This window comes from Coenobita brevimanus, chromosome 11, assembly GCF_032717465.1.
Source record: "Coenobita brevimanus isolate Jiangsu-jjx chromosome 11, ASM3271746v2, whole genome shotgun sequence".
Classification (NCBI taxonomy): domain Eukaryota; kingdom Metazoa; phylum Arthropoda; class Malacostraca; order Decapoda; family Coenobitidae; genus Coenobita; species Coenobita brevimanus.
Genome location: NC_136964.1, coordinates 4483774 through 4500291, shown reverse-complemented (window position 1 = coordinate 4500291; position 16518 = coordinate 4483774). Strand labels below are relative to the sequence as shown.

General features: G+C 40.8%; 1 protein-coding gene across 1 annotated transcript in view; it reads left to right on the top strand.

Annotated features, from left to right (window-relative positions):
- LOC145411727 (cell adhesion molecule Dscam1-like) overlaps positions 1-15291 on the top strand; it is a 124413-nt gene extending 109122 nt beyond the window's left edge. The window contains exons 28-33 of the mRNA XM_080281737.1: positions 2222-2320; positions 11626-11811; positions 13514-13632; positions 13854-14031; positions 14132-14299; positions 15017-15291. Coding sequence (XP_080137863.1) covers positions 2222-2320; positions 11626-11811; positions 13514-13632; positions 13854-14031; positions 14132-14299; positions 15017-15291 — 1025 coding nt within the window. The remainder of the gene's footprint in view (positions 1-2221; positions 2321-11625; positions 11812-13513; positions 13633-13853; positions 14032-14131; positions 14300-15016) is intronic.
- The last annotated feature ends 1227 nt before the right edge of the window (positions 15292-16518 follow it).

Below are 16518 nucleotides of genomic sequence, written 5' to 3'. Positions count from 1 at the left end.
CTTCAACACAGTTTTAATGGGATGGATTATTCTATATTGTCTAAAATGCAGTAAACTTGAAACTATTGCATATTTCTTACTCACATTAAATAATCTTTTTCCAAATTGGGTCTAATCTGAATGGCCACGAAAATACCAATTTTCTTTTTTTTTTCGTATGTGGTTGACTGAGATTCACTATAAAGGTACCGGAACCAATGATTTTTTTATATATTTGTGGTTTATTCAGATTGCTTGGTTCACTCATTTTAGTATGCAGGAGAGGCAATACTATTTTCATGGGGTCAGTCAATGGATTTCTTTGAAGATTTTGTTTTTAGCCTGGTACAGATATTAGGGACTGAATTTTCAGGACTATTTCGCAGATGGAATATTAGAATAAACGACTCCTGTTTATTTTTGCCTTGTGTCCCCCCGCTTTCACAAAAGAAAAAAGAATAAGAATCTCCATTGTTTGGCTCACACTAAACCGTCGGGATTTCACATCTGCACTGCCGTGCTCCTTCAGCATAAGCTGCTTATTAGTTTTTATTTATTTTTTCAAAAGTTGCCTTTTTTTTTTTTTTTTAAGCTGAGAAATCGTCTGTACTGTTTTTTGGTGATGATACTGTACTGATATATGAGAGTAAATTCAAGTTGTTGTGCTTGCTGAATGGGTTTAAAGTGCATGAAAGAAACGAAATTTTAAGGTAAATATACTGAAGAGTGAAGATACGATCTTTGAGAAACATAAAATTCAAGGAGTATCAAGTGAGACTTGATGGTCTGGAAAGGGGGAATGTGAGTGCCTTCAGATATTTAGGTAGTCCTATGAGCAAGTGTTTGGAAGACTACAGTAAGGAAAAATTATTGCAGGTTCACTGAGAGGAGTGATAAGGAATAGCGAAATGGGAATTTAGGTAAAACAGCAGCTGCAAATCAAGATTATGATCCCCACACTAACCTATGAGTAAAGGTTGGCCCTTGTTGGAAGGACAGTAGCCAGTAATGAAAGCAGTGGAAGCGAGTTATTTCAGAAGAGCATTTGCAGTTACGTGAAGAGGCAGACAGGTAAATGAGGAGGTGCATTTGGAGTTACACGAAGAGACAGACAGATAAATGAGGATGCAATCGAGCGTTGTGGTGTTGATATGCATGTGCCAAAAAGCATTAGTACTTTGGAATGGTTTGGACCTGTAGAGAGGATGGAAAATGAGATACTGACTACGAAAGTGTGACAGTGAGACACGGGGACACCGTGGATGAATTGGAGAGGTTATGGTGGAGAGACATATTAGTAAGGGGGAGTGTGCGTTGAAGAGAAGGCAGGCTGATGTCCGAGGGGAAGATGACACAAAGGAGACGCGTTTGTCGCCGCCCTTTACAGGATTTAGGCGTCCATGGAATTTGTTGATAGGTAGACTTATTTGAACTCCATAATAGGCTGATTTTGAAAATAAATGATACAGTTTCTTGCCGATGTTTATGCACAACACAGTACTTAAGTACGGTATGTAGCATAACATGCTTGGACTGTTAAGCTGTCTATGAAAAGGAATATTTTCAACTATAAAATGGTACCACAGTGGAACAAAGCAAGATGTCAGCACAAGAATGCTTGTGCAATAACTAACAAAGTAAGGTGATTGCAGCATATGACGTTACCTAAAGAATGCCATTTGTCAGGTAACCTGACGTGATGGACAATAAATAATTCCCTGAAATAAGGACTCAGAATCGTTGAGGACATCTTTGTTAGTTTGAAAATATCAACTCAAGGCGACCTGTGTAATTTGCCACATTACCGTTTGCTCATAATTTATCTTTCAGTGACACACCGAATATGATATTTGTGTGGGTTATGCTTTATGAGGGAGATTGAGGGGAATGGTGAGCGATTGTTATGGTCACGCCGGCGAATATGGTTTGATCTTGACTCACCCTCCGTCTCTCTCTTGCATGCCACACCACACCACGCCATGCAGCCTCAGCCAACCAAGCAGGTTTGTCATGTGTTGCATATTTCAATGTTTTATGCTGTTATAGTAGGGTATTATACTTGAATCCTTCTTTTCATTAAATGGACTCTAGCTTCTCTTCCAACTAATATTTCTACATAAAGCGGAACATTGAGTTTCTGATTTTAAACATTCAAAAGAATGGCCATATTACATATCATGGTGTAGGCATTACTGAGTTGTCTTTGTTGTATCACTACATAGCCTACTTCCCTCATCCTCAGGGCCACCGTCACCTCCCCTGGTGTACGTGTCGGACGTCACCGCCTCCACCCTCACCGTCAGGTGGCGCTCACCCAGCAATGGTGGAGCCCCTATCCTCGGTGAGTGGTGGCGTATATCACGGTCCTGGGGGATTGTGCTGACCTCACTGCTGGTGTAGTGTATAGAGTGTAACCTTCTTTTACATTATTCACATGTGTTTCCATACACCATAGTCCTGGTGGCTTGTGCTGGCGTCAGTGCTGGTACAGAGTATAGAATGTAACCTTCCTTCACATCACTCACATGCTTACTGGCCTATACTTCGGTCTTGGGGGCTGGTGCTGGCCTCGCTCCTGGTATAATGTATCAAGTGTTTTAGTTTTAGTTTTAGTTTTTTTATTTTTTTTTTTTTCCCCTATCGACCACTGGAGCTGACACCCCAGGTCACTAAGGCAAATATATATATACATACCGGTATATGTATATACATATGCATACACGTATACACACTTACATACGTACACATATACATACATACATACATTATACACATGAACATAAAAACACATACGCATATATATATATATATATATATATATATATATATATATATATATATATATATGCAACACACATGCATACGACATATATATATATATATATATATATATATATATATATATATATATATATATATATATATATATATATATATATATATATATATATGATGTTACAGTGAATGGAGAGAGACTGGAATTGGTGAGACAGTTCAATTACCTGGGTACAGTGACAGAAAAGAAAGGAAAATGTTAAAAGAAGTTGAAATTAGAGTGACACAAGGAAGAAAAGTAGCTGGTGCAATGAAGGCCTTGATAAGAAACAGAGGCTTGAGTGTTGCAGCTGCACGAGGCTTACATGAAGGAGTGTTAGTGCCAACTTTAGCATATGGATGTGAGACTATGGTGTGGCATGAAAATGAAAAGTCAAGGGTAAGAGCAGTGGAGATGGGACTGCTGAGGAATGTACAGTATGTGGAGTACAGAACGTGGATCTATCTATCTATCTATATACCGAGGCTGCTTCCCCCAAGGAAAGGGAGGTAGCCGAGACAGGACGACACACTCCCCATTTACGAAATAGTGTGATTCGTGAAAGATATGGAGTGGGAAAGTCTGTGGACACCAGAATCGAAGAAAGTGTACTGAAATGGTATGGTCATGTGGAGACAATGGATAACAACAGTGTGGTGAAAAGGGCATGTCTGAGCGAATTTGAAGGAGGGAGGAGGCGAGGTAGGCCACAGAGAAGGTGGAAAGATAAGATGGATGAGTGTGTGTGGAAGAGAGGTTTGGAAGTCGGTGAGGCTAGGGAAAAAAGAGATCGAGCTGGCTGGATGAATGTTGTGAGGAGAAGTTCATGATCAGGGATTTGGCACCCTTTTTTAACGTGGCAGCGTTCGGATTGACTCTATCGGATACGTTTATGCGAAGCTACAGAACGTGGTGAATGTTTTTGGCGCATTCGATAGAGCCAGGATCACGGGAGCTTGAATGATGAGTGAATGGAAGCGTGGACCATTGGATTGGGCAGATTTGGGCTGTCTGGACATTTCTACCCCTCGCCCTGCCCTAGGGTGGGAAAGGAGGTCCAGATGATGATGATGATGATTTATTTGTATTTTTATAGATTCTATCTACCCTTTTCTCTTCCTTTTCATATTATGGAACTTATAAATGAAAAACGCCTAATCTAATACCCTACAACTGATAAACTTACCAGACAAATCGGTAAGTTATCTATCTATCTATCTATTGCCAGACGCCTCAATCCCGTTTGGGGTGGCCACAAACAAATCGCCTCCAAGTCGCCCTGTCCCCCGCCATTTCACTACCCTGCTCCCAACTCACACCCCCCTCTCTCATATACCTCTCCACCCCATCCCTCCATCTCATCCTCGGCCTCCCCCTCCCTCTTCCCCCCTCCACCTCACTCACATACACTCTTTTCGTCAATCTTTCACCCTCCATCCTCTCCACATGACCAAACCACCTCAGTGTGTTTCTCATAACGCTTCCTATCACATTCACATCCACACCACAACGCTCCTTTATATCCTCATTCGTCAGCCTGTCTCTCCATGTGACTCCACAGGCTCCTCTTAAATAACTCATTTCCACTGCTCTCACTCTTGACTTGTGTCCTTCCAACAACGTCCAAGTTTCACTTCCATACGTTAGAGTTGGTATCACAATACTGTCATGTAGTAACTTTTTCACTTCCATGCTCACTTCCCTGTTTCTTATCACTGCTTTCAAAGAACCAGCAACCTTTCTTCCCTGCTGTACCCTTTCAAGCACTTCACCCTCCAAACCTCCATCCTTACTCATCACACTACCCAAGTACCTAAACGTACTCACATTTTCCAATTCCTCACCTAGACTAAGCCTAAAGATACAAATAGCTAAACCTACACTAATGGTAAAAATACCTCAATCAACAGAACACCATCGACTGCAGATATGTAATTCATTTCTACATTACACACCTGCACACATCACCTACTGACTGTCTGTTGAGGCACATGGGTTAATATAGGGAACATCAATATATGATAGAGAACCAGAGGATTCCAGAACTATTCCATATACGCCAACTGTCAGCCCTATGTAAGAAATCTTATACAAACAAACTGAACAGTGTACATATTTACAAAAAGTGAAATACCTCGTCCAACAGCGGACCATGACTGAAAGGGCCCAATACCTTTCTATATTACACACTTGCACTCATCAACTGATGACTGTCTGGCGAGGCAAGTGGTTTGATGCAGTGCACATCAGCATAAAAAACAGAACTTTCAGAAGCAGACACTGTGTCAAATTCGTCAACTGACACTCTAAATTAAATAGTTCAGAATTACAGTACAGTATTTACAATCGACAAAAACCATACCCGCACACAAAGAAAAGTCACATCACTCTAAACAATCCGGACTCCCTTAAGATTTATTAGCTAATCATAACAATATCACCCAGGATGGTGGAAAGGGTGAAGGGGATGTCTGCTGTGCTGCAGTAATTTGTAAGTGAAGGATCTTCACGAATAAATCGCCGACAGCGCAGGATTTTATAACCGATAGATAATACCGCATCACAGATGTCAGTGAGTTTAGTGACCTCAGTGAGTTTAGTGACCTGTGATAGTGTTGTGCTAGTGTGTTGTAGTGACCTGTGATAGTGTTGTGCTACCTTTGTGTGAATTTGTGCATGGTGGCTTCCTCTGTGGTGAGTTGTGTCCCCCCTCCAAGTTTTGAGGACTACCTTGAGTTCAAGGAAGAACTTCTCAAACTGAAGCGGGAGGTACAGGTTCTCAGGCAGGAGAAGTCAGAAATGAGGGAATTCTTGGAGGAAATGTTGGAGGAGAGAGAGAAAAAGGCTGAAGGTTGGAAACTTGTCTACAAGGGTGCAACAAAGCTCATCCTTAAGAAACAAGCGGATATAAAGACCACAAATGCATTTGACGCATTGTATGACCAATGTGAAGGGAAGGCAGAGAGGGAAGTAGGGGAGAAGAACGGTGAGAGAACTTTCCATACAGGTAAGTATAAGGATATCAAGAAAGGTAAGAAAAATGTTTCCATTGTTGGAGACTCCCAGGTAAGATAACTAAACAGAGCCATGTATACTCCACTCACTAAACATGTGTCTTCCGCGGGCCAGGGTGAGTAATGTGATAGAAAAAATTTCAAATATCGTGAAGGATAGTGGAGACAAACCCACTGTATGCCTCAGGGTAGGAGGCAGTGATATTGGTAGGGGTAAGAGTGAGGTAACTGCGGCAGCAGTACAAGGTTATGTTGGAGAAGGTTGGGAAGAGGGGAGGGACCCCTGTAGTACTCGGTGTTTTGTCTAGGAGGGGAGTTGGGAGGGAATGGTTGAGCAGGGTGATAAGTTTTAATTGCCGCCTTGAAAGGTATTGCAAAGATAATGCAATAACTTTCATAGACAGCTGGGACCAGTTTTATGGACAGTGTTCCATGTATAGTTGGGATGGGACTCATCTTAGTAGGCAGGGAGTTACTGTTTTAGGTAGAATGATAGACAGGGAGTTTGAGTGTTTTTTTTTTTTCAAGGTTGAGAATTAGATGTACAGGAAGTTGCAGCAACTACGCTCAGAAATCATTATCATCAGGTTTGAATAGTTGCATCAAAACATGCAAAAGTAAGGACAACAGTTTAACCATCAGTGTAGAAACATCCACTCAGGCACCTCAAAAAGAGCAGGCGATGGTAGAGGACAGTACAAGCGATCAAAGAGGGGCGATAAGTGATAGTACAAAAAAATTATTTATATTAGTAAAAAGTTTCACAGTTATTAACAAAAAAAAAAAAAATAAGGCCCAAGGTAGAGGTATAACTACTTGTAATAATCTGAAAGTGTACTACACAAACAGCAGGAGTAATAAAACGGATGAACTGAGGGCTTTTAGTTGTACAGAGAAAATAGACATTTCCGTTATTAGTGAAACTTGGATGAATACAGACACTCGAGAATTTTTAGCAGAATATCAGATAAAAGGCTATAATATTTTTGTGTCAAACCGTCAGGGAAGAAAGGGGGGATTCATTAAACTGTTACAATAAAACAGACATTAAAGTAAATAGGGACACGAAACGTGTCTGGGTTGAAATTAGTAACAAGAGGGAGAAATTAGTCTTAGGAGCAATTTACAGATCTTCAAAATTAAGCAGAGCAGATAGTAAATACCTTTGGGAGGAAATTAGGAAAGCATCACAGTCCAGCTTAATCATAATTGTAGGGGACCTTAATCTGCCAAGGATAGATTGGAGAAATCAGACAGGGGATGCAGAGTCAGAGGAATTTCTAGAGGTAGTACAAGATAATTTCCTTTATCAATATATCAGGGAGCCCACCAGAGGTAATAATATACTAGATTTGGTTTTAGCTAATAAAGAAAATGTCATTAGTGATATAGAGGTTGGTGGACGACTTGGCAATAGCGATCATGAAGAAATTAAGTTCCAATTTATTTGGGATGACTTTTCCACTGAAAATACCTCCACCGTTCCTAATTTTCGTCTAGGAGATTTTGATGGATTAAGAGCTTATTTTAAAACGATATTCTATTGGGAGAATAGCTACTTTGGGGAGTGTCAGGTCAGTGGGGAATCCCAGGTCATAGGTGAGGGGCAGGAAACTGGTGGGAATGTACGCCAGGTCTCTGGGGAAGGTCAGATCATACAGTAGGTGGGAGTGTAGTTCAGGTGACGGGGATTAACTCAGGTCCAGTACCATGCAGCCGTTCGACCAGTGAGAAATATAACGAGTTAGTAAATACAATACACGGAGGCCAAGATAGATATATCCCTTCAAAACCTTTTCGAATGAATAATTCAGAACCAAGATGGTTAAACAACAGATTAAAATCTCTCATAGGCCAAAGGAAAGGAAAATACCGGTATAGATAAATAAAATGTGGAGAGGAACACTTACGTAACTGGTACGCGATTTTGAATAGAGAAGTAAAGAGGGAGATCCGGAAAGCAAAGAGAAGTTATGAAATTAAGGTTGCTAGTGAATCAAAAGAAAACCCCGAGAGTTTTTATCAAATGTACCGTACGAAAAATAAAGATAGGATAGGACCACTCAGAACAGAATCAGGTGACATTACCAGTGAAGATAAAGAAATGTGCTCCATCCTAAATAATTATTTCATATCAGTATTCACCAAGGAAAATCTAGACCTGGTCCCTCAAGCAGCAAATATGTACAATGATAATACGGAAAATATTCTTAGTAAAATAACCATTAGTAAGGAGGAAATATTGAAAGAAATTAATAAGTTAAAACCTCAAAAATCGCCAGGTCCGGACGATATATATGCAAAAATTATAAAAGAAACCAAAGAAGAATTATGTCAGCCACTTTTAACGTTATATAATGACTCTTTAATTTCAGAAGACCGCAAACGTAGTACCCATTTTTAAAAAGGGGTGATAAAGCAGCTGCGTCGAATTATCGTCCGATAAGTCTAACGTCAATAGTAAGAAAAATGTTAGAGTCAATCTTGGCAAATAAAATTAGAGAACACTCAGAAAGATTTAATTTTATAAATGAAAGTCAGCACGGATTCAGGCAAGGACGATCCTGTCTCACAAACTTGTTGTCATTCTTCTCGCAAGTCTATGAGGCAGTAGATAGCGATAAAACTAACGATATTATTTATCTGGACTTTAGTAAAGCTTTTGATAGGGTCCCACACGAAAGGTTAGTTAGAAAGGTTCGAGCACAGGGTATAGACGGCGATATCTTAAAATGGATAGAATCCTGGCTGAAAGGACGAAAGCCGAGAGTATCAATAAATGGAACTAAGTCGGACTGGGGATTAGTAACTAGCGGTGTAACACAGGGTTCAGTACTCGGTCCCTTATTATTCAGTATATATATATATATATATATATATATATATATATATATATATATATATATATATATATATATATATATATATATATATATATATGATCTAGACTTAGGAATCACCAGCAGTATCAGCAAATTTGCCGACGATACAAAAATAGGGCGTATCATTAACTCGACTGACGATTGCCATAAATTACAGAAGGACCTCGATTTATTGTCCAAATGGTATAAAACTTGGCAAATGGAATTTGACGTTGAAAAATGTAAAGTACTTAGCGTAGGCAAGACCATTGGAGGTACTAAATACAGCTTAGATAACGAAGAAATTAGTAAATCGGAATGCGAGAGAGATCTAAGGGTTATGGTTAGTAAAAATCTCAAACCAAGGCAACAGTGTATCAATGCTAGAAATAAAGCAAATAGGGTCCTAGGATTTACTTCAAGAAGCGTGAGCAATAGGTCATCAAAAGTAATACCGCAGCTTTATCTAGCATTAGTACGGCCACATTTAGACTACGTAGTACAATTTTGGTGTCCTTACTATAGAATGGACAGTAACTCGTTAGAAAATGTACAGAAAAGAATGACAAAAATGATATATAATGTTCGGAACCTGTCACAAGGAGACAGACTGAAAAGACTAAGTCTGCACTCACTAGAGAGGAGAAGAGTAAGGGGAGACTTAACTGAGGTGTTTAAGTGGATGAAGGAAATAAATAAGGGAGATATTAGCAAGGTACTTAAAGTGAGCATACAGGATAGAACTAGAAGTAATGCTTTCAAACTACTTAAATTCCGTTTCAGTAAGGATTAGGCGAATGGAATAAGCTACCTAGTAAAGTAGTTGCTGCCCCCTCCATTGACAGTTTCAGGCATAGGCTAGATAAGCGTATGACAAATAAGGGATGGGTATAGAAAAGAAAAATAATATCTTATAACCACTACTAATTCATTCTTTTTCCTTTTCAGGTTACACTATGCTAGTCTCTATTCTCCTTTCACACTTTCCTCTAAAATGTCCACGCCAGTTTTTCTATACTACGTGGTGTTCTTTCTTTTTCCTGCCGGCTTCGGCTGGAGGGTTTGGGGGGCGGGGAAGAGCCTTCTTCTTTGCTGTCCTTATCTCATTCTAATAGTTCAGTTACTTTTCTAGGAGCTGCGTAGCATGGGCCAACCGGCCTACTGCAGTTATGCTCTCTTTTGCTCTTATACCATAGTGTGATGGGAATCGTCTTTCAATATAATTTATAGCAATATATGGGTGATAAATGTGAATTTCATCATGAATCTCGTCAAAATGTTTTCTTCGAGGCTATTGGAGCGATAGGAAGAATTCCAATTGCCAAGGAGCGGCTTGCACGTAGGGATATAAAGTCCAGTCCACTGACCTTGCCGTAGAAGATTATTTCCCACTGAGGAAGAGATTGGGCCGTAGATCAAGAGGAACGTCCCAAAGTTCCACAGCCGACTTTGCAAGTAAGTCAACCTGTTCATTGCCGTATATACAACAATGACCAGGCAGACAGATCTGCGTGATGGACTTGTTACATGAATGTAGTTTATTAATGATGCCTCCCTGGATCTCATTAGAATCCATAGTGCAAGAAGTAATTGCCGAAAGGGCTGACTCTGAGTTGGAAAATATGACAAATGAGTCATGTCTAGTGTTTAAACCATAGTTTATGGCGTTGACAATAGCAAAGAATTCGGAGGTATAGAAAGGCTTTACGTATCTGCAGTCGATGGTGATCTGTTGAATGAAGTGTTTCACCTCTAGTAAATATGTAAACGCTTTACAACTACTTGTATAATTATTCTTGATTAGTGCCGACAGTTGACGTACATGGAATAGTTCTGGACTCTTCTGGTTCCCTTTCATATATTGATGTCTTCTATATTAATCCCTGAGCCACAACCAACAGTTAGCAGGTGATGTGTGCAGGCATGTATTGTAGAAAGACATTATATTCCTGCAGTCGATGGTGTTCTGTTGGTCGAGGTATTTTTCCCATTAATGTGGGTTTAGCTACTCGTATCGTTAGGCTTTAGTATAGGTTGGTGATTTGTCTGGTAGGTTTATTAAATTTAGGATATTAGATTAGGTTTCCCTTTTTTCCCTTACGATACGTTTTTTATTATGAAAAATATAAAAATAAGAAAATAATATATATATATATATATATATATATATATATATATATATATATTTGCCTATCGACCAATGGGGCCGTATATATATATATATATATATATATATATATATTTGCCTATCGACCAATGGGGCCGTACATATATATATATATATATATATATATATATATATATATATATATATATATATTGGCATTCTCCCTGTCTCTTTGTTAGTGTTCACGACTGTACCATTCCATTATATTTCTCATGTAGCACTTACATTCACCATAGTCTTTGGGGCCTTCCACTTGTCTCATTCCTGAACTTAGTATATGAAATACAGTCTCTTGGTTGTATTCAAATGTGTTTTCATATAATATAACAAAAATAAATTTACCCTCTAAGCCTGCTAAGTGGGGATAAATAGAAAGTTTGTCTCAGGGAGTCCACGTGATGGCAAATACAGAGATATCTCTTTATTGATTACAGTACTTTGGAAAGGACGTTCATGGTGCGCAAGATAATATCCTTTTTTCATAACCTAGTGTAGTGTTTTAAACAAATAATCTGCGTTTATTTGTTAACACGCTCACTGTGCAATGGCCTCCAACCGTATAAACACTTCACATCTCTTCTTTGCACCACATTTTCTGTGGCTCATGGTTGATTCCTTATAACACTCTAATGTACTACTCATGTTGTTCCCCCAACTACGGTGACGCTTTCTGTGTCGTTCAGTGTGTCTGTCTTCTTATCGTTCAGTGGGTCTAACCTCATCCCTCCTTGCGGCCATTCAGTGCAGGTAAACTGTGCCTTGTATTACCCTGATGTGATCCTCTGCCAGGCTACTACCTCCACGAAAAGTCAGAGTTGGGTGAGGGGCGCCGCGTGGAACTGGCCGGGAACGCCATCTCCCACACGCTGACGGGGCTCCGGTGCGGCACCAGGTATCAGGTCTATGTCAGTGCCTACAACCGCGTCGGCGTCTCGCAACCCAGTGACCCCATCCTCACCAAAACGCTTGGCACAGGTGTGTGTGTGTGTATGTGTGTGTGTGCGTATAAGAGAGAGAGAGAGAGGGAGAGAGAGAGAGAATAGTGAAATTATTCAGCAGATGTGTTGGTATTCAACACAGTTGATATTATGAAGCAGAGCTGAGTTGAATATCTATAGCTATATTTATATCTATACCTGTATCTGTCTATGTATGTATCTATCTATCTATTTATCTATCTACTGTATATATATGGGGATCAAACTAGGTATAGATAAATGGAACAAAGTTAAGTCAATAAAAGAAATATCTATCTATCTATCTATTGCCAGACGCCTCAATCCCGTTTGGGGTGGCCACAAACAAATCGCCTCCAAGTCGCCCTGTCCCCCGCCATTTCACTCCCCTGCTCCCAACTCACACCCCCCTCTCTCATATACCTCTCCACCCCATCTCTCCATCTCATCCTCGGCCTCCCCCTCCCTCTTTCCCCCTCCACCTCACTCACATACACTCTCTTCGTCAGTCTTTCACCCTCCATCCTCTCCACATGGCCAAACCACCTCAGTGTGTTCCTCATAACGCTTCCTATCACATCCACATCAACACCACAACGCTCCTTTATATCCTCATTCGTCAGCCTGTCTCTCCATGTGACTCCACAGGCTCCTCTTAAATAACTCATTTCCACGGCCCTCACTCTTGACTTGTGTCCTTCCAACAACGTCCAAGCTTCACTTCCGTACGTTAGAGTTGGTATCACAATACTGTCATGTAGTAACTTTTTCACTTCCATGCTCACTTCTCTGTTTCTTATCACTGCTTTCAAAGAACCAGCAACCTTTCTTCCCTGCTGTACCCTTTCAAGCACTTCACCCTCCAAACCTCCATCTTTACTCATCACACTGCCCAAGTACTTAAACGTACTCACATTTTCCAGTTCCTCACCATCCAACCTTGCTGTACATTCACTGACTTCACCTCTCTCAAAGACCATCACTTTACTCTTCCCTACATTCACCTTTAGATTCCGTTTCTTACACACTCTCTCAAACTCATCCACCAAGCCTTGCAGCTCCCCTTCGTCTTCACTCAACAACACAGTATCATCTGCAAACAACAGTACAGGGAGTTTCCAAACACTATCCTCTCTCACCAGGGCCACTCCAACATCCACTACCCTACCTTGTACCTCTTTTATTACCCCATCCATGTACAGATTGAACAACCATGGAGACATGACACATCCCTGTTTCAACCCAACTTTCAAAGAGAAAAATTCACTTAGTTCACCATCCACACGCACTGCAGCCTTCGCACCATCGTACATACTCTTCACAGCATTCAACAACTTCCCATCTACTCCATATATTCTTAACACTTTCCACAATCCTAGTCTATCCACCCTGTCATATGCTTTCTCCAAATCCATGAAAGCCGCATACAACTTCTTTCCCTTCTCAAGAAACTTTTCCACTAAAGATCTGAGAATGAATATCTGATCTACACAACCTCTTCCCTTCCTAAAGAAATATAACAATATAAATAAATAAAGAAATGAGCTGTTAGTCAGCACAGGTAACGAAAAGACATGTTGGCTCAGTGGCAGCTCCTTCAGATCCCTGTCAGCATGCCTGGGTAAATCTTGCCACCAGAGGTGTGCTCATGTTAGCCTGAGCCAGGTGAGGTCATGTGTCACCATCTTAGCTGACTGTGACTGCTCTCCCTGGGACCACAGAGCCAGTAGCACCAGCTCAGTCCTCGCTGCTGAGGGTCAACGTCACCTCCATCTCACTCAACCTGACCGTCTGGCTGGACGGCGGCTGCCCCATCACCTCCATGCTCGTCCAGTACAAGGTCACTGCAATTTATCAGCACTCTCAGTATATCAACAAATACTTAGCAATATTTATCATGTATCATAGTTTAATGAAAGTGCAGCATAAAGATTGGCAAAGCTTATTTTTATTAATGTCACCTAGAAATTTAAAAAGAATCAAACAATATTATGATGGTGTATATCTCCTAAACTTCTGGTTATAATGTCCTAACAACACATTTGGTGCTGCGTGTTTCAGGAGCGAGGGGCGAACTTGTGGACACGTGTGCCACACCACGTGAGATGGTACAACACCAGTGAGTTCTTGGTGCGGAACCTGCGCTCCGCCCACCACTACACACTGCAGATCACAGCATACAACTCGGCAGGATCGTCTGTCGCCACCTACCACTTCGCCACCCTCACCCACCTCGGAGGTATCAGCATCCACACCTCACATGTGTACAAACCCTAATTCTTTGTGATGTCTGTGCGACATATTGTCCTGGACTGACCTGCACCACATTCATCCCACAGCAACCCTGTCTCCCGGACTGATGGTGCATGGTACAGTGGGCATTAGTCCATGGTACTTTGACTCTCACGTGATGGTGGCTGTGGTGTTGGCCTGCCTCCTGATGCTGCTGGCCGTCTTTGTAGCCTTTACTAACGTCTGCCGCCGCTCCCACTACCACACTTATAAAGGTTCGTTCGTGCAGCACATACTAATAGTTTACACCGGGCATCATGTGTGTAAATACTGTAGATGACCATAGTATTTGTGGCAGTGAGTAAAACCCATACATCAAGTAGGTGTCACATTTGGACACCTACGTATATTGACTCATAGGCATTCCACAACTTGGGATGTGTGAACTATCTGCACACTCACAGTCTTCAGACTTCCAACAATGCACACAAATTCAGCTTAAGTACATGAAATATTTTCTTTCCTGCAATAATACCAACAGATAATATTTGTATTTCAAGATACATTCAACACTGACGGTGTGTTCTGGACGAAAATTGTTTCTCATACTCACCTAGCATAACGTGTACACATGAATACCCGTATTACTGCCGCTACTTTTGATCCTATCCTAACACACACACACACACACACACACACACACACACACACACACACACACACACACACACACACACACACACACACACACACACACACACACACACACACACACACACACACACACACACACACACCTACTGACCCTCCCGACATCATCACTTCATTGGCTGACCATCCTGTCTCCAAAAAGTACATATATTTTCACAATTACCGTATGAGTAGCTGACCCCCCCTTCCTCCTCCATTCCCACATATCACAGCTATTTTAACAGTTTCTTGTTTAATAATATCCGAGATTGAGCTGACTTATTGTTAATCATTATCACCAGTTTCTGAGGTCGATCCTACCCACAATGGTGTAAGCCCCGAGTCCGGCGTGGCCTCTGAGACAGTGGTACGGGGCCACAGCCTAGAGATCCTGGAGGCCTTCACACCCTCCACCCTGCCCCTGGACTCCTGCGATGAGATATCCCACTATGCCACCTTCAAGATGCCGGGGAAGAGCAGAACCCCGCCACCTCCGCCTCTCCCTTCGGTCAGTCTCCATCCAAATTTGAACACAAATGTGCCCAAGAACAAGAACCACCCGTGCACACAACCATGATCGCAAGAACCAGAACCACCTGTACACACGACCATGATCACAAGAACCAGACCCACCTGTACACACGACCATGATCACAAGAACCAGAACCACCTGTACACACGACCTTCAACACAAGAAACACAAACACCTACACACTTACAACCATGAACACAAACAGACATGTCAGGAACAACAAACACAAGTATTTCACACACACACACACACACACACACACACACACACACAATATATATATATATATATATATATATATATATATATATATATATATATATATATATATATATATATATATATATATATATATATATATATATATATATATATAATGACATGACCAGCAATTTTAAATCACTGGTTAATCATTGCAATATGCAGTTGTAATTTTTATCAGTTTAGAGGAAAATCAGATTTTGTGTTGATTTTATAGTGTAATGATGTACATAAATACAGTGTACAAGTATTATATCTAATGACGTCCATGTGTTATTCATTTACTAATACGTAGGTGACATATGGTATACAGCATAGTAGCCTTTTGTGCTTCAGTTTTTGTTTTTCACGTTGTCTGTAACGTTGGATGTACTGCATTACTTTTCTTTATAATGATTATCCTCACTTAGACAGTAGCACATATGATATTTATTTTTTTTTAATATCAAACATCATATGCTCCAATTAGGGGAAAAAAAAAAAAAACATGGCACGTACAGATCCAGCAGGATGATTCAGCACAAATTTCGATGATTCAGCACACTTTTCAGGTGCAGTAGCATCTTTAGCATGTGAGTGCATTCAAGTACTTGGGTAGTGTGACGAGTAAGGATGGAAGTTTGGAGGATGAAGTGCTTGAAAGGGTACAACAAGGAAGAAAGGTTGCTGGTTCACTGAAAGCAGTGATAAGAAATGGGGAAGCGAGCTAAAAATGTATCGGCATGATAGTATTGTGACCATCTCTAACGTATGGAAGCAAAGCTTGGACCTTGTTGGAAGGACACGAGAGTGAGAGCAGTGGAAGTAAGTTATTTGAGAGGAGTATGTGGAGTTACGTGAAGAGACTGACAGACAAATGAGGAAGGGAAGGAGCATTGTGATGTGGATGTGGATTTGGCAGAGAGCGTTAAGAGAAATACATAGAGGTGGTTTGGCCATGTGGAGAGGACGGAGAGCGAGAGACTAACGAGGAGAATATAAGTGTGTGAGATGGAGGAGGGGAGAGGGAGG